Genomic DNA, 21,187 nt, shown 5'->3' with positions numbered 1-21,187 from the left:
ATGTTTGTAAACATGTATGAATATATGTATATGTATGTGTATATATACAAACAAATATGTATAAATTATGTATACATACATGTTTGTGTGTGTCTGTGTGTGTATTATCTCCTCTATGAAAGTATTCCAATGGTGATAATATTCTCCCTTCATCAAAACTGTAAACAAATGAAGAAGACAGCAGAGAATAGAAAATATAGAAAAAGACTGTCCCATAGGCATTGGGGAGTAGAAGGCAAGAACACACAAGTCTTGTGATTTCAACTGCCACCAATTATGTTGTGTTGCTGGAACTCTACATGGCCATTGAGACCTTTTTCAGTATTATCACTACATGCAATAAGAATCAGGGCTAAGAGTCAGGCTTCAGCCTTGCTCTTGACAGCAATATTGAGGCTATTGTATGCAGAGTAACATGGGAAGCTGCTGCTTGAGGAAGGTCCATACTTAGAGAGCATTTAATGTGCAGAATGCTCTTCATTCTCCTATTTCCACTCTTCAGAGTGGAGTCTCTGCCGTGTCACCCAGGAGAAGCCATACCTGTTCCAAATGAATGGTACCAGAAAGGGGACTTTGTCATTGGTGGGATGGTATCCATGGCTAACTATCAATTTAATGAAGTTTCATTTGAGCAGCATCCATCTCAGGAGTATTTTGGACATCCAGAGTAAGCAATTCTTAGCATTCAACCTTTGTGTTATCTCTATGTAGGAATTTGCAATGAATAAAGAGAAAAGTAGATTATTTTATTTTACAATGAGAACATTCTGTTATGTGGGAAAATGTGTTTTCAGGGATATTGGCTACACATTGATTCAATCTGCACCAATGGGACTCACAAGTTCAGTGTAGGAGAGTTAAGAATAGAGTTCAATTGGTCATTCTCCAATTGTGCATGCATATAGGGTAAAGTAACTCTCTGAAGTTTCAGGAAAAATAATCAGGAAATATTTAATGATATGTGTAAATTCATATCGTTTTCAGCGTGCTAACAAAATTTTACCAACATGTCCTTTCCTTGGTCTTTGCTGTGAAGGAGATCAATGAGAATCCAGAAATCTTGTCCAATGTCTCTCTTGGCTTCCACATTCATGATAGCTATTACAATGCCATCATGACCTATCGGACCACGATGGATCTGCTCTTCAGATCAGACAGATTAGTCCCCAACTATAAATGTGACACTAGGAGAAATCTCATCTCTATCATAGGAGGCCTCAGCTTTGGGACGTCTTCCTATATCACAGATCTCCTGAAGTTTTACAAGATTCCACAGGTAGGATTTTTGGAAACACAGGCATTAAAATTCCCTCCTCCTTTCCTTTTTTTACAAACTGGTTCTATTAAAAAATGGTTATGGTACAGCCACACACATCAACAATCTGACCAAATTTATTAGAAATTATATAGAAAAAAGATGCTGATATATTCCCATAATATGTGTTTCTTTTAGCTCACATACGGATCATTTACCCCACAAGATGCTTATAGCACAGAGGTTCCCTTCTATTACTCCATGGTCCCAAATGAGTCTTCACAGTACATTGGGATAATCCGACTGCTTCAACATTTTGGGTGGATTTGGGTCGGGCTCTTTGCTATTGATAATCCTGAAGGAGAACATTTTCTGCAGATCATGGAGTCTCTTTTTCCCCAGCATGGCATCTGCTCTGCCTTTATGGAAAGAGTTCCATTATTAACCCACTGGGATAAATTAGTTGAGATGGTTAAGAAAGGGCACAATATTTACAATCACATAACTGATGAGAAGATCAACACCTTTATCATCTTTGGAGAATCTTTGACCCTTGCATGGTTAACAAATATCATTTTTTTGCTTGATCCTGGACATGAGCAGAGTTCCTTGGGAAAGGTGTGGATCATGACAGCACAGATAGATTATTTATTAACAGGAATGAATAAAAATTGGGATCGGCAGTTCTTTGATGGTTCCATTTGCTTTACAATTCACTCCAAAGAAATTACAGGGTTCAAGGAATTCTTGAAGTTCATAAAACCTTCTTGTCTTCCAGGAGATGGTTTTTTCCCACTTTTCTGGGAAGAAATCTTTGATTGTTCATTACCATCCCCTTCTTTGACTGAAGTGGACAATCACATATGTACTGGAGAGGAGAAGCTATGGGACATTCCTGCGGCTCTTTTTGAGGTGGAGATGTCTGGCCACAGCTATAGTGTCTATAATGCTGCCTACATATTGGCTCAAGCTTTACATGCTCTCTTCTCACTTCGATCTAATCACAGGCATTTCTTGAGACATAAATCATCAGAATATCAAGATTCACAACCATGGCAGGTGATTTGTATATTAGTAAATAGTAATTAGTAAATAGTAATTTGTATTAGTAAATTATAATTTGTATTAGTAAATTATAATTTGTATTAGTAAATTATAATTTGTAATAGTAAATAGTAAAGTACAACGTTAGGGTACATGATTCAGACAGGGAAGTGGCAACTACCATACCAAAATGCATTTGAACATTTGTCTATTAATGATATTTACTTGCCTCCCTCTATTTGCATCCCTGTAATTGTTGGAAATGGCAGAAGTAAAAGATAGCTGATATGATGGACTATGGTGAAGAGGAAATTTTCTTGGAAGAAGGGAGCACATTTCAGAATTTTTTGCCGGAGAGAGAGGAGACAGCACAGCCTCAAACGTTACAGGAGACATGGTTTGATAGGGCGCTCCTCATTTTAACTAATTATTGCTTGTTTGACAGCAACACAGCTATCCACTTGTGCAGGGATCCGAAAATGCCATAAGGGATTAGTTTTAACAGTAGCTTGTCATTGAATCAAAGGTTTTACAGAAGTCTATATAAATTGCATCTATTGCTTTACCCTGGTCTAGCTGTGTAGTTTTATGTCTTTTTAGTAATTTTACCTTTTACTGAAGATAGCTGAGGAATGCTGCTTACCTGAATCAATTATCCTTCAGTACTTATCATGTCCTTAGCAGCTGGATAACTGTGAAAATATTACACAATAAAAATGGGTGGAAACAAATTTGGATATTGCTTCTCTAGTTTTTCGTATGTCTCTTCCTAGGCAACAGGAAGGACTGGGTTCAAAAAGATATGGAAGGCTACAATACACCTTATATTTCATTTCACTATTGTTGAAACTGAAATATCAGAACTTGTTATTCCCATATGCAAAAGATAGCAAACAGGTTCTCAAGAGGTTGGAGGAATGGACTTTGCATATTTGCAGAGTTTCTCCATCAAAAGTATAGTACAACTATGATGAAATTGCTCATACATTTCTATTGTTTTATTTTCCCTCTTTTATAATTATGAATCATATAGCTCCACCAATTTCTCAGAGGCATGAAATTCAACAATTCTATTGGAGAAATGCTGACTGTTTATGATCAAAAAAAGATGGAAGGTGGATTTGATATCATAAACATAGTTGCCTTTTCCAATTCCACTTTCCAGAGAAACAGGATTGGAAAAGTGGATCCTGATGCTGCAAAAGGAGAGGAATTAGTCATTAATGAAGACATGATTGTTTGGCATAGATCATTTAACCAGGTATGGTTTCAAAAGAGTTTTTATTATCATTCTTCTGTGGATTCTTTTGGCTTGGAAATTTAATGTTCTCCTTCCAGGCAAACCATGAGGAAGAGCCAAATGGAAAAAAATGGCATTCAAACGTGGAAAACTAACTTCACTAATGCCTGGCATATTATTAGAGTTCCCCCTAAACAGTAAACTGAAAATGTGGCAGAAAATAAATGCATTTAAATGACTATATTTCCTTGGTTGAATGAAAGCACCCGAGGGTGGGACAAGAAGCAATTGGTGAAAACTAATCAAGGAGAGAAGTAACTTAGAACTAAGAATAAATTTCCTGATTAATTAAACAGTGGAATAACTTGCCTCCAGATGTTTTGAATGCTCCAACACTGGAAGTTTTGCAGAAAAGATTGGATAATCATTTTTCTGAGCAGTGTAGGGTTTACTGGCTAAGCAGGGGGTTGGACTAGAAGACATCCAAGGTCTCTTCCAATTCTGTTATTCTATTCTATTCTATTCTATTCTATTCTGTTCTGTTCTGTTCTGTTCTGTTCTGTTCTGTTCTGTTCTATTCTATTCTATTCTATTCTATTCTATTCTAAACTTAATTGATTCGATCCATCACTTTATCAAATCTGTGTTCATACCTGGGATGGATTGACTCAATACTTCTGGTCAAATGGATGGTTTGAATTAATAAAACATATGTTGAAATTCTCATATGGATTTAATTAAACAAAAACTGGAAATCAAGATCAATCGTGCTCACAAAATAAAATCAGAAGGCAAATTGAAATTTATTTCATTGTTTTTGAAATAGATCATCAAATCCAATCAATTTCTTGTTTTACAGTCTTTAGATGGAACTTTTCTTTTTAATGTAACAGCATAATCTATGTTCAGTGTAACAATTGAATTTTCTTGAAAACAATAAATCTTTATCTTCCAACATTTTAATATTGATATCTAGACTATCTAGACCCCTTCCAGTCAGGCTTCAGACCCGGTTACAGCACAGAAACCGCTTTGGTCGCATTGACCGATGATCTCTGGAGGGCCAGAGATGGAGGACATTCCTCCATCCTGGTTCTCCTCGACCTCTCAGCGGCTTTCGATACCATCGACCATGGTATCCTTCTGCGACGACTGCGGGAGGTGGGAGTGGGAGGCGCCGTGTTGCGGTGGTTCTCCTCCTACCTCTCGGACAGGTCGCAGTCGGTGTTAGTGGGGGGGCAGAGATCGTCCCCTAGGCCCCTAACTTATGGGGTGCCTCAGGGCTCGGTCTTATCCCCCCTACTATTCAACATCTACATGAAACCGCTGGGTGAGATCATTCGCAGGCACGGGATTAGATACCATCAATATGCGGACGATACTCAACTGTATCTGTCCGCCCCGTGCCAACTCAATGAAGCGGCAGACGTGATGAACCGCGGCCTCGAAGCTGTTATGGACTGGATGAGGGTTAACAAGCTCGTGCTCAACCCAGAAAAGACCGAGTGGCTGTTGTGTTTCCCTCCCAGAGATTCGACCAATATTCCATCACTCAGGCTGGGGGGTCAAATTCTACACCCCTCAGAGAGGGTTCGCAACTTGGGAGTCCTCCTGGACTCACAGCTATCGTTTGACCACCATTTAATGGCTGTGACCAGGGGGGCATTCGCCCAGGTTCGCCTGGTGCGCCAGTTGCGACCCTACCTGAATCGGGAGGCTCTCACAACAGTCACCCGGGCCCTTGTGACCTCTAGGCTGGAATACTGCAACGTGCTCTACATGGGGCTGCCCTTGAAGAGCATCCGGCGACTTCAGCTAGTACAGAATGCGGCCGCGCGAGTGATTGTGGGTGCACCTCGGTTCACCCGCATAACACCTATCCTCCGCGAGCTGCGCTGGCTACCTGTCGATCTCCGGATGCGCTTCAAGGTGCTATTAGTCACCCATAAAGCCCTGCATGGCAGTGGATCTGGATACTTGAGAGACCGCCTTCTGCCAATTACATCCCTGCGACCAATAAGATCACATAGATTAGGCCTCCTCCGTATGCCATCGGCCAGCCAGTGTCGGCTGGCAACTACAAGGAGGAGGGCCTTCTCAGTAGTAGCCCCGACCCTTTGGAACGAGCTCCCCGTAGAGATTCGCACCCTCGCCACCGTCCAGGCCTTCCGCACAGCCTTGAAGAACTGGCTCGCCCGTCAGGCCTGGGGATAAGGATAGTTACCCCTCCCGAATGATGAATGTATGTTGCTTATTACTTTTATTATATGTCTTATCTTAATGTCTGTATTTCCCCTTCCCCGATTTTATGTGAGCCGCCCTGAGTCCCCTCAGGGAAAAGGGCGGCCTACAAATATTAATAAAATCTAAAAAAAATCTAAATCTAAATCTAAATAGGTGCACCCCATTTCTCTGTGTAATGAATATTGTTACCCTGGATATCAGAAAAGGAAGAAGGAAGGAAAAAAATTCTGTTGTTATGATTGTGTTCCCTGCCCAGAGGGAAAAATCTCCAAAGAGATGGGTAAGTTTACAAATCATTTGATTTTTTTGTTATACTGTCTATTCTGGGGAACCCTTTCAACTAATTAAATTGTCTGATTGTGCATGGATAAGAGTTTTCTTGGAAACTGAATGGGACAATGAAATCAAATTCATTAATATGTGAAAAATTATAGGTTCCCACAACAGAAATACACATGATGATGATGACCACTCAACAACAATCACAATGTTTCAATCAATCAATCAATCAATCAATCAATCAATCAATCAATCAATCAAATAAATAAATAAATAATAAATAAATAAATAAATAAATAAATAAATAAATAAATAAATAAATAAATAAATAAATAAATAAATCTTGGAACTTTTTCAGCTTTATAACCAAGCAACCATCATAATGGAAATTCAGAAACATTGGCAATTTAGAGAATATATGGACATGGCCACACACAAACACACAAAATATTTCAGACATTTTTTTAAAAAGTATGAATAATAAGAAATTACATAAGTGATTGTACAGTTTAAAAACTACATATAATACAATGACTTTAGTCATTGTATTGGAGGGAGGGAGGGAGGGAGGGAGGGAAGGAAGGAAGGAAGGAAGGAAGGAAGGAAGGAAGGATGGATTTCAGAAGTGATTTCTTGTTATTTAAATTGAAACATTTGGTATTTTCCTGGAATCCAAAAACCTCCACAATGCACCAACTAAGTAAGGACATGCTTGAAATGCAATAATGAAAAAAAGAACTTCTGAAATTTAAGGATGTGAATATTTATTTCTTAGGAAGAGTGGACAAACTAATGAAACATCTCTCTTAACAATAATGAAAATCCTGTAGACAGAATGAGGAATATGATTAAATCACTTGCTACTTTAAAACCCAATTCTTTTTCATTTCCATCCAGTCACTACATATCTACCTACCTACCTATTTACCTATTTCTGCACAATTTTGTTTCACTGAAAAATCCTTTTCCATATTTTCCTCAATTTTGTAGCTCTCTTGGATGTGTATTATCTAAATATGTATTTTATCTGTAATGCTGACTGATTCCAATACTCTCTTAATGGGGGTAAATACAAGAAATGAAATATTTAAAAAATCATATAAGGAAAGCAAAAATAAAAAAAAATATTAAATAAAAAGGGATATATACTTCTCTTCAGAATAATCCTATTTCCTTTACAGTTTTCACTTGAAATATGTAATTACTGATTACTCATCTTTTTACAGTTTCCTCCTTGATACATTATCTTTCATTTTCACTTTGAATTTTTTGAATATTTATTGTATTCAACTTTATTTCTTATATTTTATTGTATTTATTTATATAAATGTGTGTATATATAATGTATTTATAAAATATATAAATCTATCTATCTGTCTGTCTGTCTGTCTGTCTGTCTCTCTGTCTCTCTGTCTGTCTGTCTGTCACTCTGTCTGTCTAGCTAATCATCTATCTATCTATCCACCCACCCATCCACCCACCCATCCATCCATCCATCCATCCATCCATCCATCATCATCATCTATCTATATTATATACATTTATTGTGTTCAAATATTATAAAAATTTGTTCAATATTTATGTACCATATTTTGAAATTAGGTGAATATGATTCAATATTCAAAAAGTCAACATGATTTTGAATATGGAATTGATCACTTCAGATATTCACAAGTCTTCATTGGAGCATTTCTTATTATAGGAAAGCAAATAAAGATAAAATGGATTTTCATGTGATTTGCAATTTTCCTTGTGTATAATAAAAGAAATTTGACTTAATATAACAACACACAAAATTATAGATAGGGAGATGTTCAAATGCATTTTCATACTGTAGATCCTATATTTGGTACAAAGGCATAAACATCAGGGTGTGGATCCATATGAAAGTTATTAGTTATCATTCTTATGAACCTGTGTTGATATTTTTTTTCTTTTTAGACGCTGTTGCTTGCTTTCAATGTCCTGATGATCAATATGCAAATCAGAGGAAAGATGTTTGCATCATGAAAACAATTAGCTTCTTGTCTTATGAAGAACCTTTAGGACTCATTTTAACCACTGTTGCCACTTTATTTTTCCTCACTACAATATGGGTGTTTGGAATATTTATTAAACACAAAGACAGTCCTATTGTGAAAGCCAACAACCGGGATCTCACCTACACTCTCCTCATCTCCCTTCTGCTTTGCTTCTTCTGCTCTTTGCTCTTCATTGGACAACCTGGAAGAGTCACCTGTCTCCTCAGACAGTCTGCATTTGGACTCACCTTCTCATTGTCTATCTCTTGTGTGTTGGCCAAAACCATCCTTGTTTCTCTTGCCTTCAAGGCCACCAAGCCAGGATCTCGGTTGAGAACATGGGTGGGGAAAAGACTAGCTGTTTCTATTGTCCTTCTCTGCTCTCTATTCCAAGCAAGCATCTGTATTGTTTGGTTATCCACCTCTCCCCCATTCCCAGAATTAGATGTGCACTCAATCACTGAAAAAATGGTTCTACAGTGCAATGAGGGGTCAGTTGTTATGTTTTATTGTCTCCTGAGCTATATGGGCCTCCTTTCATTTGCCAGCTTCCTTGTGGCTTTCCAGGCTCGTAAACTGCCCGACACCTTTAACGAAGCAAAGTTCATCACCTTCAGCATGTTGGCTTTCTGCAGTGTGTGGGTCTCCTTTGTGCCAACCTACCTGAGCACCAGAGGAAAAGCCATGGTGGCTGTGGAGATCTTTTCTATTTTGTGCTCTAGTGCAGTGCTTCTAGGATGTATCTTCTTCCCCAAGTGCTATATTATAGTATTTAGGCCTGGTTTAAATAACAAAGAACAATTGATAAAAAGAATTGTCTAAATACCTAAAACATACTTAATACTCCTTCATTACACTAATCCTTCGTGTAATTTAGCATTCACGTGTTTTACAGGAAAAAAATGTCTGTGAGATGAGTTGGGTGAAGACAGAAACATGGAAATCTGAGAAATAGGACAGATGTGATCAACCACACTCTACACTGAATTTGTTTGTGCATTACATCACACAAACACACACACACACACACAAACACACACACACACACACAGATTAACAGAATTGGAAGGGACCTTGCAACCCCGTGCCCAAGCAGGAGACCCTACATCTGCCTCTACCTAGGAACAAACTCACCACCTCCCGATTGTGATGCAAGAGTTCCACAAAATGATTATCCTTAGCCCATAGCACAAATTCAAGGAAGGAACAAAATCTTGAAAGTTCAAATACTAAAGGGACAGTAAAATACCTTTAATAGTTATTTTCTGGTATTGTAAAAGCTCATCTCCAATATATGTATGCTTTTAAAATTACCATTGTGCAGACGAAAGTTTTTGTAAATCTTTGGAATTAGAATTTCCATACATCTGAAGGAAAAAATACCCTTAATGTTGTCAGTTAAAATTAGTATGAGTCTTCTTGAAAATGCTGGTAAAATGTTTGACCTTATTTCTTTTTTTCTTTTATGCAATAATTTTTTAATAATATTATTTGGTGTTAGTTTTAAACTTTCTTCTTTAAAACCTCAATAATTTTTTAATAGCAAAACACTCACAAAACCTCTCACAATTTTTTTTATTGCAAACCTAATTTAGGATTTCTAAGCATTCCCAACTCCAATCATGAAGAAGAGCCTACAGCAACTTTCAAGTTAACATTTACAGATACAAATGAACAGAGTTTGAAGGGGCCTTGTGGGTCATCTAATCCAACCCCTCACCCAAGCATGAAGCCCTACACCATTTCTGACACATGACAGTCCCATCTTCTCTTGAAAACTTCCAGTGATGAAGGTCCCACAACCCCCGAAAGCAACATGTTCCATGGGTGAATTGTTCTCACTGTCAGAAAATTTCTCCTTATTTCCAGGTTGAATCTCTCTTTGATCCACTTCCATCCATTCTACCTTCTCTGGCCTTTATACAGTATCTGTGATGTTTTAAAATTACTCTACTCAGATTATAAATTTGAAGCTAAAGCTGCTTATTGTGTGGGTTTCTCATTCTTCTTGATTTCACTGAAATATGAGGAGCCAAAAAGGAGAATATTTGAAATGATTCAACACCGTAATTCACATTTTCTCCTTTATTAGTAGTGAAATAGGATTTTGGTGAAATTTGGGAGATATCTTGTATAGGAATATCAGATTGATAGATGCTTGGATGGATTATTTCAAGAGATAGAAAAAAATATAGGTAGTCCTTGACTTACAAAAGTTTGTTTAGTGACTATTCGAAGATACAATGGAACTGAAAAAACTGATTTATGACCGTTTTTAAAGGTTACGGCCTTTGCAACATCCCCATGATCATGTGATCAAAATTCAGATGCTTAGCAATTGGTTCATATTCATGGCGGTTTCAGTGTCCTAAGGCCATGTTATCACATTTTGTGACATTGTGACAATGGACAATTAGGGTTGCAAGTAAGACCCCCCAATGAAAGAAGACTCCAAAGTCTTGAAAGTCCCATTTTATTAGAGATGTCATATTGGCACATCTGGGAAAACCCAAATCTGAAAATTTCCAGATTTTCCCCACCCAACTGAAAGTTCAAGTCCCTGCCCAGCACCCACATGTGCATCACAAGGTCCAATCAGGCACCATCCCAACTGGAGATGCCTCCCGGTCACACCCCTCCAGTTGCAGGCCAAGATGTCCTTGACTCTCTGAGAAAGGAATGTTATTATGATGATATTTCACCCATACTCCATTTAATCCCTCCTCCCAATTTCCCACAACACTAAATGTGGAAGGCCTGAAGGCCCAATGCAAGTGATGGCTTCCAGGCCTGACACTAACAAGAAGTCCATGAACAGGCCAGTTTTACTTAACAACTGGGTTATTAACTTATCAACTGCAGTGATTCACTTAACAACTAAGGCAATAATGGTCTCAAAATGTGGCAAACCTCACTGAAAAAATGCATCAGAAATTTTGGGCTCAAATAGTCATAATTTGGGGATTGATTTATTTTTGTTTTTTCGTTTTAGCAAAGACAACGGATTAGTACAGCTTTTCTCTGTATATTAAATGAATCACATTTTCAAGATCACATCTTTCTTTCAGCCCCTTGTAATTAAGCTTAGTGTGATCTAAGAAGTTGGCATCCATGTGGAGGTTCATGTAGATTGAGGTAGATAATGTAATTATCAAAAGTCAAAGTTTCTGAAACTTTTCTGGATATAAGGTCAAGGTAAGAGCAAAGAAGATTGCAAGGCAAGATAAAGAAAATGGCACTTGCTTATGGAAACTAACTGCAACTCTTACAATAATCATGTACAGATTTTACACAAACACAATTTGCTGAAATCCCCAGGGAATACAGTATAAGGTTATACTTAGCAAATGTCTGTATTTCAGTTCTGTTTCTTGATATCATCACACCTGAACAAGGATGGCAAGGGGGGGAAATCCAGAAAATCCTGCTGCACTTTGAAAGATCCCTCAAAATTGATCTTGTGCTACTGAAGTCAAGGAAACCACTCTATTTTATCTTTACTTTTTTAATTTATGTATCTTCCTCCTTTTCAGTGGATGTTCCCCATTAGGTCTAACCAAGGCAAAAAAGTTTGCCAACTTGAGTGGTCTATTTTGTTGACCATGTTTTCAAAAGGATGGAAGGATGGCTCAGGTCTTCTGGCATTTAACCTTATTCTGTTCTTCTTTCTACCTGGCAGTGTCAATCAGAGTTTGAAATCAATCTTCCTCAAGCCCAATAATGTTAGCAAGAAATTTTCCACCTCTGGAGATGAAACATTACTTGGGGGATTTTTTTCCTGTGTCAACCCTGATGAATGTACCCAGAGTTTCAAAAAAGTGCCAGTAATTTCTGAATATGGATCGTAAGTGCCTCGTTCTTCCTTGAGTAAAATGCAATATAAATTCAGACAAAGGGGATAGAATGTAGAGAAAAGATAGATTATACTAGTTCAATTATGGCACTGCTAGTTTGGCTGTCATATTTACAGATGTTAGCTATTTTGATCAGGGCTTCCATTGAGAGATGGCCCTTAGGAAAACATTCATGTAGGACCTTCACATGTTACAACAAACCCTCTTAGAGATCTAAAAATGCATTGTAAGGTAAACTTGGATTTTTGAAAAAAATTGCTCCCAGAGCAAATACTCTTTTGTTTTTTTTATTTTGTGCTTAGTTTTTTTTAATTGAAAACAAAGGGAAAAGAATAATGCTATCATATTGTTTTTATCTTTCATAGATTTTTAAAAATCTATTTTTAAACTGATCAAAGGATATCGGCTACTAGAAATACTTAATATGCTTATTATATTTCTGACATAATAAATTAGAGATATACTATCCTATAGTCACAGCAATAATAATCCAAATAATAATATCAAGAATAATAATCTCCATTTAAAAAATGGAAATAACAAAGTTTGTGGGAAATAGGATCATTTCCTCCGAACCTTTTTCCATTCAGCAAATACTGGGTTCTTTCAGATCATCTATCTGACTGGGAATCAGAATTCATAAACTGAAATCCAGTCAACTACAAATCTTTCTAGTAAGGTTTTAGAAGCACTTTCTCAAAGGAATACAATACCAAGTGACTCCTTTCTGAGAAATTGCAATGCACATCATCATCACCAAGTTTTTTTATTAGCTAATGCCATTCGCTGAAGAAAAGACCATACAATTCAAAAGAACAGTGTAAAAATCTATTTCTATATTAAACATTGACCTATGTTGATTTTAGTGTGTAGTACTTGCATGTAAACTTACTGTATACAGCAGTTCTAGAAAGATCTAGATAGTTGATAATTTTATAAACTCTTCAATATACCTTTCCTATGAAGGAAGCTCCAACCAATCACCAAACTATGAATTAAATTTTCATTTATGGACCTGATCGTATAATTTACTGCCCAAGATTAACATTTTGTTGTTAGTTGTGAAGTCATGTCCAACACATTGCAACCCCATGGACAATGTTCCTCTGGGCCTTTCTGTCCTCTACCATCCTCTGGAGTCCATTTAAGCTCATGCAAACTGGTTGCTGGAAGAAATCATCAGCGCAGGGAATCGATTGCTAAATTACTTGAATCCAACCACTGACTCCACTAGAGGTATAGAACAGATCTTGCTAATCAGTGACTGTGGAGATGGTCAGAATAATGTACAAGCTAAAAGTTTCTTTCAATGAAATTAAAAATTAATCTCTACTGAATAAATTGCTGAAATTATCTATGTAGTTGTGAACTAGATTTAGTTCTTTTTTAGGATTTGATTTTCTCCACTTCTGCACTTTTATTTCAGCAAAATACCAAAATATATCCAGCATCCTCTTACTATGTATTTTGCCCTTGATGAGATCAACAAGAAGGCCAAGCTTTTCCCCAACATCACACTAACACTGCAGATTTATGAAACTAGTTTCAATGCCATGAAGGCCAGTGAGTATGTTTTAGATTTTCTGTTTCTGAGTCAAGGAAGTCCTATCAACTTCAACTGTGTTGGAAGAAGGAATCTGAACTTCTTGCCTATCATTGGTGACCTCACCTCACTCAATTCCATCCAAATGGCCCACATGTTGAATATCTACAAGTTTCCACAGGTATGACCATTTTCCACAGATCAACTTGTTTGACCAAAAATCCTCTGGTAGGTTTTTTTTGTTTTGTTTTTCTTTCTTGTTTCTTCTTTTGTTTTTCTTCTTCTTCTTTTTCTTTTCTTCTTATGAATCCTAGCTTCTTTCAATTTTAGCCAGTCTATCGTTTACCAATTCTGAATTCCCAGAATCTACCAGCATGAATCTTATGATATCTTTCTTTATGTAACACTTGATGGCAACCTTTGGGATGTTGCAATAAAGTCCTAATATCACGGCAGAATCCAAGTTCTTTTTCTTGATGATCACAAAAGGACTCCCAGTTTAATTTTCTATGCATCCTTCTTCCCAACAGATCAATTATGGTTCCTTTGATCCAGTCCTGAGTGATAAAAGGCAGTTCCCTTCCTTCTTCAACACGGTTCCCAATGAAAATTTGCAATACGAGGGGGATTGTTCATTTACTAAAACATTTTGGATGGAACTGGATTGGCCTCTTGGTCTCAGAGAATGAGAGTGGAGAAGCCTTTATTCAAAATCTCAAACCAAAGCTCTTCCAAGTGATATTTGCATTGCTTGGATAGCGTTGATCCCAGTTTTAGCAGATGCACTCTTAAATAGAGATTTCATTTAGGAACTGGTAGACAACCTATTAGGCATTATCTTACAGAAGAATGTCTCCGTATTCCTTGCTTCTGGAACTGCCCAATCAATGGAGATTTTACAATGGGGGCTTTATTTGCGTGAAGTTTGCCAAACCCCAATAGATCACAGAGTATGGATCATGACCTACCAGTGGGATTTCACTGTGAGTTTATTGCCAATTGATAGCTTTCTAGTTCAGACTTTCAATGGTTCCCTATACTTCTCCCTTCACACAAGGATTGTTCCAGGATTTCAGGAGTTTCTTGAGAAAATAAAACCTTTGGTTCATCCCTTTTCAAACATTGATTGGTTCTGGGAATTTGTGTTTGATTGTTCACTGCCTCCATATCGGAAAGGTGTTAAACGCTGCACTGGGAGGGAAAAACTCAAGACAGTCTCTGGCTCTCTGTTTGAAATGACCATGTCTGGAGAAAGCTACAATGTCTAGAATGGGGTTTATCTTGCAGCACATGCGCTGCAAGCAATGCATTCAAAAAGAGCAAAAAGAGCAAAGCCAGCTCCTCTGAGGAATCAGCCTTTGCAGCCATGGGAGGTATGTCATTGCTCTTCTCAGATACATTTATAGAAGCCCTGAAAGGGATGGGGTAGGATGGGAAGGCAACAATAGAAAGACAATCTGGATTTGTTTCTCTGTCGCAACCAATATCTATTAGCAAATATTAGCAAATCTGCAATAACTGATGCAGTTCAATAATACCTAAGAATCATCTCCAAAGTCAAACCAGCTCCAAAAGGAACTATGTTTGGAGATCTACTTCTTAATGCTGTTTCAGGGAGTGAAAACCCATTAATTTTATGCAGCCTTTGGTCTGGCCTAAGCATAGTTCATAAAATTATCTACTACAATGTTCTACCTGTCAATGACTACTTCAGCTTCAACCACAACATTTCAACAGTACAGAATAGATACAAACTTAAGGTAAACCACTCCAAACTTGATTGCAGAAAATAGGACTTCAGGAACAGAGTGGTCAATCCCTGGAATGCACCACCTGACACTGTGGTTTCTCCCCCAAACCTCCAAAACTTTATGCTTAGACCGTCTACTCTTGACCTCACCCCATTCCTAAGAGGTCTGTAAGGGGCTTTCATAAGCGCACCAACATACCTACCGTTCCTGCCCTAATATTCCCTGGTATTCATATGCATTTCATGTATTCATAATCTTGTATGTACTTGTATCTATTATCTTATACACGCTTGACGAAACAAATAAATAAAATAAAACTCTCACACCCAACATCTCCCAAAATTTAAAAGAACAAAATTTAAAAGTTTCTAGATTGTCTCCTTACTCTTCATTATAGAATCTTCTCCAATCTCATTGTGGTAAACGATATTTCTGTTCTTCCAACCCTACCTACTGTGCTATGGAACTGTTGATGTACCATGTATATAGTAATAAAAACTTTTACATATATGGTAATTCCTAAAATTTTGTGAATCCTTAGGAAGCCTTAATATTTCTACATAAACATGACCTAAAATATAACTGGTTTTCTGCACAAATCCTAAAACTAGATAAGGAGGACTGAAATGAACCTGATGATTGATTTATTGAGTAAAATGGTGCAACTTTTCATATTTGTGCATGCAGAAATAAATATATGTGGACCTGAAATCACTAGAAGATCATAATAACTAGATTGTGTCTTTATCTTAATTAATGACATCTCCAATTCAAATTGGTGCATCGATTTGCAGTGTAACCCTTTGGATGTATTATATGTATTTGACAGTCCATATATACGGGACAGGCAGGATTGGAAAGACTAAGTTGAATGTCTACAACACTCTAAGTAATATTAATTTAAGGAAGTTATTGATTCATGTGAAATAAAATTTTACAAAGCTGTTAGTCAAGAATAAGAGGTGGAGAGTAATGTAATCCCTGTCCTTCCCTTTTCTTCCTGTCACATGTAATGGATATCTTATCTTACTTATGTGGGATTGTCTCTTTCCTCCAATTTTTTATTTATGCAAAAATTTAAAAAAAATCTGTGAGAATCTGATGCCATGAATCTTAATTTTATTGGTTACTTTATTCCAGTTGAATCAATACATATTAGGAAATTGTTGGATCTGACGTTACTGAAATTTAAAATGGGTTGTGGTCCATGGGTTGAAGAGATTTCTGAATCAAACCAGAAAGCAATTCAGTTACAATACTGATAAGATTCACTAAAGAAATTCAGTTGGGATTCTGAATAAAGACAAACTTTGGGGAAGATTGTGATAACTGATATGACTTCTCTTCTCTCTCAAATCCAGCTTCACTACTTTCTGAGAAACACTCATTTTAATAATAGTGTGGGAGAAGAAATCTTTTTTGATGAGAAAGGGGAGATTGACCTGGGATACGACATTTTCAGCTATGTCTCCTTCCCCAATAAATCCTTCCAGAGACTCCGGATTGGAAAGATGGTCTCCAAATCTCTTGATGGGAAGAAATTCATTATTAATGAAAGTATCATTATGTGGAATCACAAGTTTCAGCAGGTGGGATTTTTGGTAAACTCTAACTTGGTAGACTATTATTCAGAGGTGAAGATATTCTTCTCCAATGATTTGAAAGCCCATGGAGCATACTCCCACCAGAAACTGAACTTCTGGTTTCCAGCATGCGTGCTGGCAACCTACCCTTTGTGTTACTTGAACAATGATCAGTTGTCCGGCATGCATGATTTCACTGGAAAACAAAGATCAGTCCTTCCAGTTTCCAGAACTTCCATATGCATGAAGGCCAGCTGATTTTTGCCCACACATGCAAATGAGAAAATGAGAATGGACATGTTTCAGTAGCCCGATTTTTTAAAAAATACTACCGGTTCTTTGAGCATGGCTTGGTGGGCATGGCAAGGGAAGGATACTGCAAAGTCCCCATTGCCTCCACACCCCAATGACTTGCTTTCCAAATCCCCTTTCCTGTGCAGGGCAACAAAAGAAGACCCAGCTGATCATCTGGGTCTCAGGAGACAGAAAATAAATCAGGGGCAGGGGCAGCCAGAGGTGGTATTTGCCGGTTCTCCTAACTGCTCAAAATTTCTGCTACTGGTTCGCCAGAACTGGTTAGAACCAGCTGAATGCCATCTCTGATGTGTTTGCAGAAAACTAAGAACTCATCCTAGGAAGATGATGATTTGATGTAAATATGGACACTCTCCAAATGCATTTTGGGATATGCTGACATTTGAAGATTACTAATCTCCTTGAAAGTGCCAAGTTCTTTTAATAAAATGGAGAACTTGTACAACATCTTGATGAATCCCATTCCTAATATTTCTTGTTTTTTTATCCAGCTATGTCCCCATGCCAGATGTGTAGAGAGCTGCCGTCCGGGGTTCAGCAGGGTTGTTCAGGAGGGGAAACATATTTGTTGCTACAATTGTAGACAATGTCCTGAAGGAAGAATTTCAATTGGAACAGGTAAGTAAAAAAAGAGACAGCTGAGAGTTGAGAACTTCCAAACTCAACTTTCCTTTGGTCTTTTCATCTCTGCTATGTTATTTAGTGGATGGGATTTGGGTGAACTGCAGTAGATTTTCTTTTCAAAGGTGGGTCTAATTTAAATGCTTGTATAATTCCATTTTATTTTGGTTGAGGGTTGCAATTCTCTCCAAAGCACTCCACCACTAATGCTGAAGTTCAAAGAAATACATATGCATAAATAACAAGGCAGAATTCATATGCTTATTAAGAAAGAATTATTGTGTATGTGTCATGGGGATCGTGAATAGCATCCCCAGCCATGATCTCTTTCAGTTAGCTGTATATATATTGTCCTATATAGTTGGAATGACAAGGTCTTCTTCATGTATTTCAGATGCAGACCAATGTGAGAGATGCCCAGGAGATCAGTATTCGAATGCAGAAAAAGTCCAGTGCCTTCCCAAACGTTTCAGCTATTTATCCTATGGGGAACTCTTGGGAATCATTCTGACTTCCTTAATCCTTTTCTTTTCATCAACCCTCGTTCTTGTGGCCGTGACTTTTATTCTACACTGGAACACCCCCATTGTCAAAGCCAACAACAGGAACATCACGTGCATCCTCCTTTCCTCTCTCCTTCTGTGTTTTCTGTGCTCTCTGCTCTTCATAGGTCAGCCTGGGAATGTGATTTGCTTTCTCAGGCAAACAATGTTTGGCACCATTTTCTCTCTCTCAGTATCTTGTGTCTTGGCCAACACCATCACGGTTGTTATGGCTTTCCTGGCAACTAAGCCAGGAAACCAGATGAGGAAATGGCTAGGAAACAGACTGGCGAGATCCATAATTGTCTTTTGCTCCTGTATTCAAACTGTTATCTGTATGGTATGGTTGATCGTATCTCCTCCCTTCCCTGAATGGGACATGCATTCACAGGTTAAAGAGATAATTGTTCAATGTAATGAAGGCTCAGATACCATGTTTTACATTGTCCTGGGCTACTTGTGGCTCCTAGCCATCATCAGTTTCACTGTGGCTTTCTTTGCCAGAAAACTTCCTGATACTTTTAACGAAGCCAAGCTGATCACCTTCAGCATGCTTGTGTTTTGTAGCATTTGGGTGTCCTTCATCCCAGCCTATCTGAGCACCCAGGGGAAATACATGGTGGCTGTGGAGGTCTTCTCCATCTTGGGCTCTACTGCAGGCCTCCTGGGCTGCATCTTCCTGCCCAAGTGCTACATCATTCTGCTGAACCCACATCTCAACACCAAACAGCATCTGACTAGGAAGACAGATTAATGGTTAAGTCTAACATTCTATACTTCAGCCTTTAACTGTGACCAAAAGTATCACTAGAGAAAGTCCAAATATTCAAGGTGGCACCTTAACTATGCAATTCAATGCTATCTTAATAAATCCACTAGGTTTTATCTAAGCTAGAGGATAAACAGTGAAATCCTACTTTTTTTTTTAACACTTCCCTCATGAGGAATCATAGGAGAGTCATAAGATATTGAAGAAGACAGCCAGAAACACATTGCCCTGTTCCAGTCCCCTGCATGCACACATGAGGAGTTTTATAACTTTATTGAGGTGATAGAATTTCCATGTGGCATTTCTCAAGGTCCCACTCACACTAACCATAAGTTCTATAAGGTCAATTCTGCTCAATCTAGGTGTCTCTGCATGCTGGTTTGTGTATGAATAGTAAATTAGTTTCACTGGAGTATTGTATGTCTGAAGATAACATCGCAGATCATTTTACCAAGGCCCAAGATAATATAAAGCATAACTGTTGTTGCGATGAATATAGATTACGATTGTAAGATTTGTCCTACCCAAAGGGGAGAATGTTAGGAATATAATTCTAACGGTTGAGTTGGCAATATATCAACCATATAGTAATGCTGTAATTGTTTCTTTAAATCAGACTGTAAAATGTGATTGGATGCTGTATTCCTCAATTGGCCATAAGAGGGAGCCAGAATGCCTGTTAGTTCTCTCTCTGTTTGTTAGATGCTGGGCTGATCTGATCTGAGTGCCGTAAGCTATTGTAAGTTTTGCAACTGTTAGCAAACCTTGATTACTGGACTGATTATATGTTACTGGACTATGTTATTTGGATTATCCCTTTACCGAGAGACGTTGAAAGCTGACTGACTTATCCATGTATGAGTTGGACTGTTTGATGGACTCTGATACCTCTATTTCCACAAAAGTAAAAGCCTATTTAAACTGCAGTGTCTTTGTATGCTGGTTTGTGTGTTCTCCAACACAATTCTCACAACGCTTCGCTGAAGTACTCGCTCTCCCAATGGGGAGCTTACCTAACAAGAGCCACAAAATCCAATGGCAAAGATACAAGTCTGCAAGTTCACACAGATAAAGTTCGAATTTCAGACACATTCCAAAGTCCACACACAATAGTCAAGGCAAGGTTCCAGGCCAATATGCAAAAAGAAGCCTGTAGTACAATTACGTGGTCCAACAAATCACAAGTCTCTTTCAATACAGCAGTGCACATTCTGGGCTCTGATAGAGAAGGAAGTTCATCCTCATCCACCCTGACTGGATACATCTGTAATCCTTCTCCACCCCATACTTCTGACTGGCTGTCTGAGCTCTAAAGCTACAGCTGCATCTTTCTCCCTTCCTTTCCAGCCAGGTATTAATTTGGTAGTTCCCCTGATTCTCCCTCTAAGGTTCCTGGTCTCTCTTCTTTCTTTGGCTCATTTACTCCCAACTCGGAGATCTTGGCATCTTCCTGATGCTCCTCCACAACCCTTCTGAAGTTCCCAGAATTGATTCTTCCTTGTGGTCCAAGCTGGAGTCCAGGGAAGCCATTCAACCTATAATTAAAGCTTTCCCCCTTTTTCATTGGTTATGCATCTAAAAAAATAACATGAGTTTCTTTGCTGAATCAGAACTATCTTCACTGTTTCTCATGCCCCACCATATTCTTTATTGAAAGGACTATAGTCAATTTGTGATTTGGTTAATCTTAAAGTAGATATTCTATTATTCCATAAGTACTCCACAGTTTGACTGATGTGTAACTTTGGTATTAACACTTAATGTTGACTCAAAACAAAACAAAACAAAAGACGCCAGTGATGATTTCCTTTGAAACATCTAAAATTTATAAACATTGATACTATCTCAGTTTAAGATACTGAGAGCATGGAAAAGCCATGGTGGTGCAGTGGTTAGAGTGCAGGACTGCAGACTACTTCTGTTGACTGCAAGGATGACTTGAATTTGGCAGTTAAAATCTCAACAGGCTCAAGGTTAACTCAGCCTTCTACCATTCCGAGCAGGGGTGGGTTGCTGCCAGTCCCCGCTGGTTCTCGTGAACTGGTTGGTCACTGGACCCAGAAGTAAGCTTGTCACACCCCCAGCCCTGTATACCCGTCCCAGCCAGCTGGTATTTTGTCCCTTCT

The 21,187-nt window shown here is 38.0% G+C and overlaps 2 protein-coding genes across 2 annotated transcripts; both read left to right on the top strand.

Annotated features, from left to right (window-relative positions):
• The first annotated feature begins 1,516 nt into the window (after positions 1 to 1,516).
• On the top strand, positions 1,517 to 8,905 carry LOC116521994 (vomeronasal type-2 receptor 26-like). The gene is made up of 4 exons (XM_032236583.1): positions 1,517 to 2,314; positions 3,333 to 3,560; positions 5,937 to 6,063; positions 8,004 to 8,905. Exons 1-4 carry the CDS (start codon positions 1,517 to 1,519, stop codon positions 8,903 to 8,905), a joined length of 2,055 nt encoding a protein of 684 aa, XP_032092474.1.
• Positions 8,906 to 10,860: 1,955 nt separating this feature from the next.
• Positions 10,861 to 19,046, top strand: LOC116521993 (vomeronasal type-2 receptor 26-like). Its single transcript, XM_032236582.1, has 6 exons — positions 10,861 to 10,901; positions 11,763 to 11,927; positions 13,364 to 13,661; positions 16,593 to 16,820; positions 17,621 to 17,747; positions 18,145 to 19,046. The coding sequence occupies exons 1-6, from the start codon at positions 10,861 to 10,863 to the stop codon at positions 19,044 to 19,046; spliced, it is 1,761 nt and encodes a 586-aa protein (XP_032092473.1).
• The last annotated feature ends 2,141 nt before the right edge of the window (positions 19,047 to 21,187 follow it).

Source organism: Thamnophis elegans, chromosome Z, assembly GCF_009769535.1.
Source record: "Thamnophis elegans isolate rThaEle1 chromosome Z, rThaEle1.pri, whole genome shotgun sequence".
Taxonomy (NCBI): domain Eukaryota; kingdom Metazoa; phylum Chordata; class Lepidosauria; order Squamata; family Colubridae; genus Thamnophis; species Thamnophis elegans.
The sequence above is the reverse complement of the archived record's forward strand: the minus strand, read 5'-3'. Positions and strand labels throughout refer to the sequence as shown.

Coding starts and splice junctions, on each gene's coding strand:
- LOC116521994 (XM_032236583.1), top strand. CDS start 1,517: ATGGTCCCAAATGAGTCTTCACAGTACATTGGGATAATCCGACTGCTT. Junction 3,561..5,936: donor GGCATAGATCATTTAACCAG/GTATGGTTTCAA, acceptor AAATCTAAATAG/GTGCACCCCATTTCTCTGTG. Junction 6,064..8,003: donor AAAAATCTCCAAAGAGATGG/GTAAGTTTACAA, acceptor TTTTCTTTTTAG/ACGCTGTTGCTTGCTTTCAA.
- LOC116521993 (XM_032236582.1), top strand. CDS start 10,861: ATGGCTTCCAGGCCTGACACTAACAAGAAGTCCATGAACAG. Junction 13,662..16,592: donor ATATCTACAAGTTTCCACAG/GTATGACCATTT, acceptor TCTCAAATCCAG/CTTCACTACTTTCTGAGAAA. Junction 16,821..17,620: donor GGAATCACAAGTTTCAGCAG/GTGGGATTTTTG, acceptor TTTTTTATCCAG/CTATGTCCCCATGCCAGATG.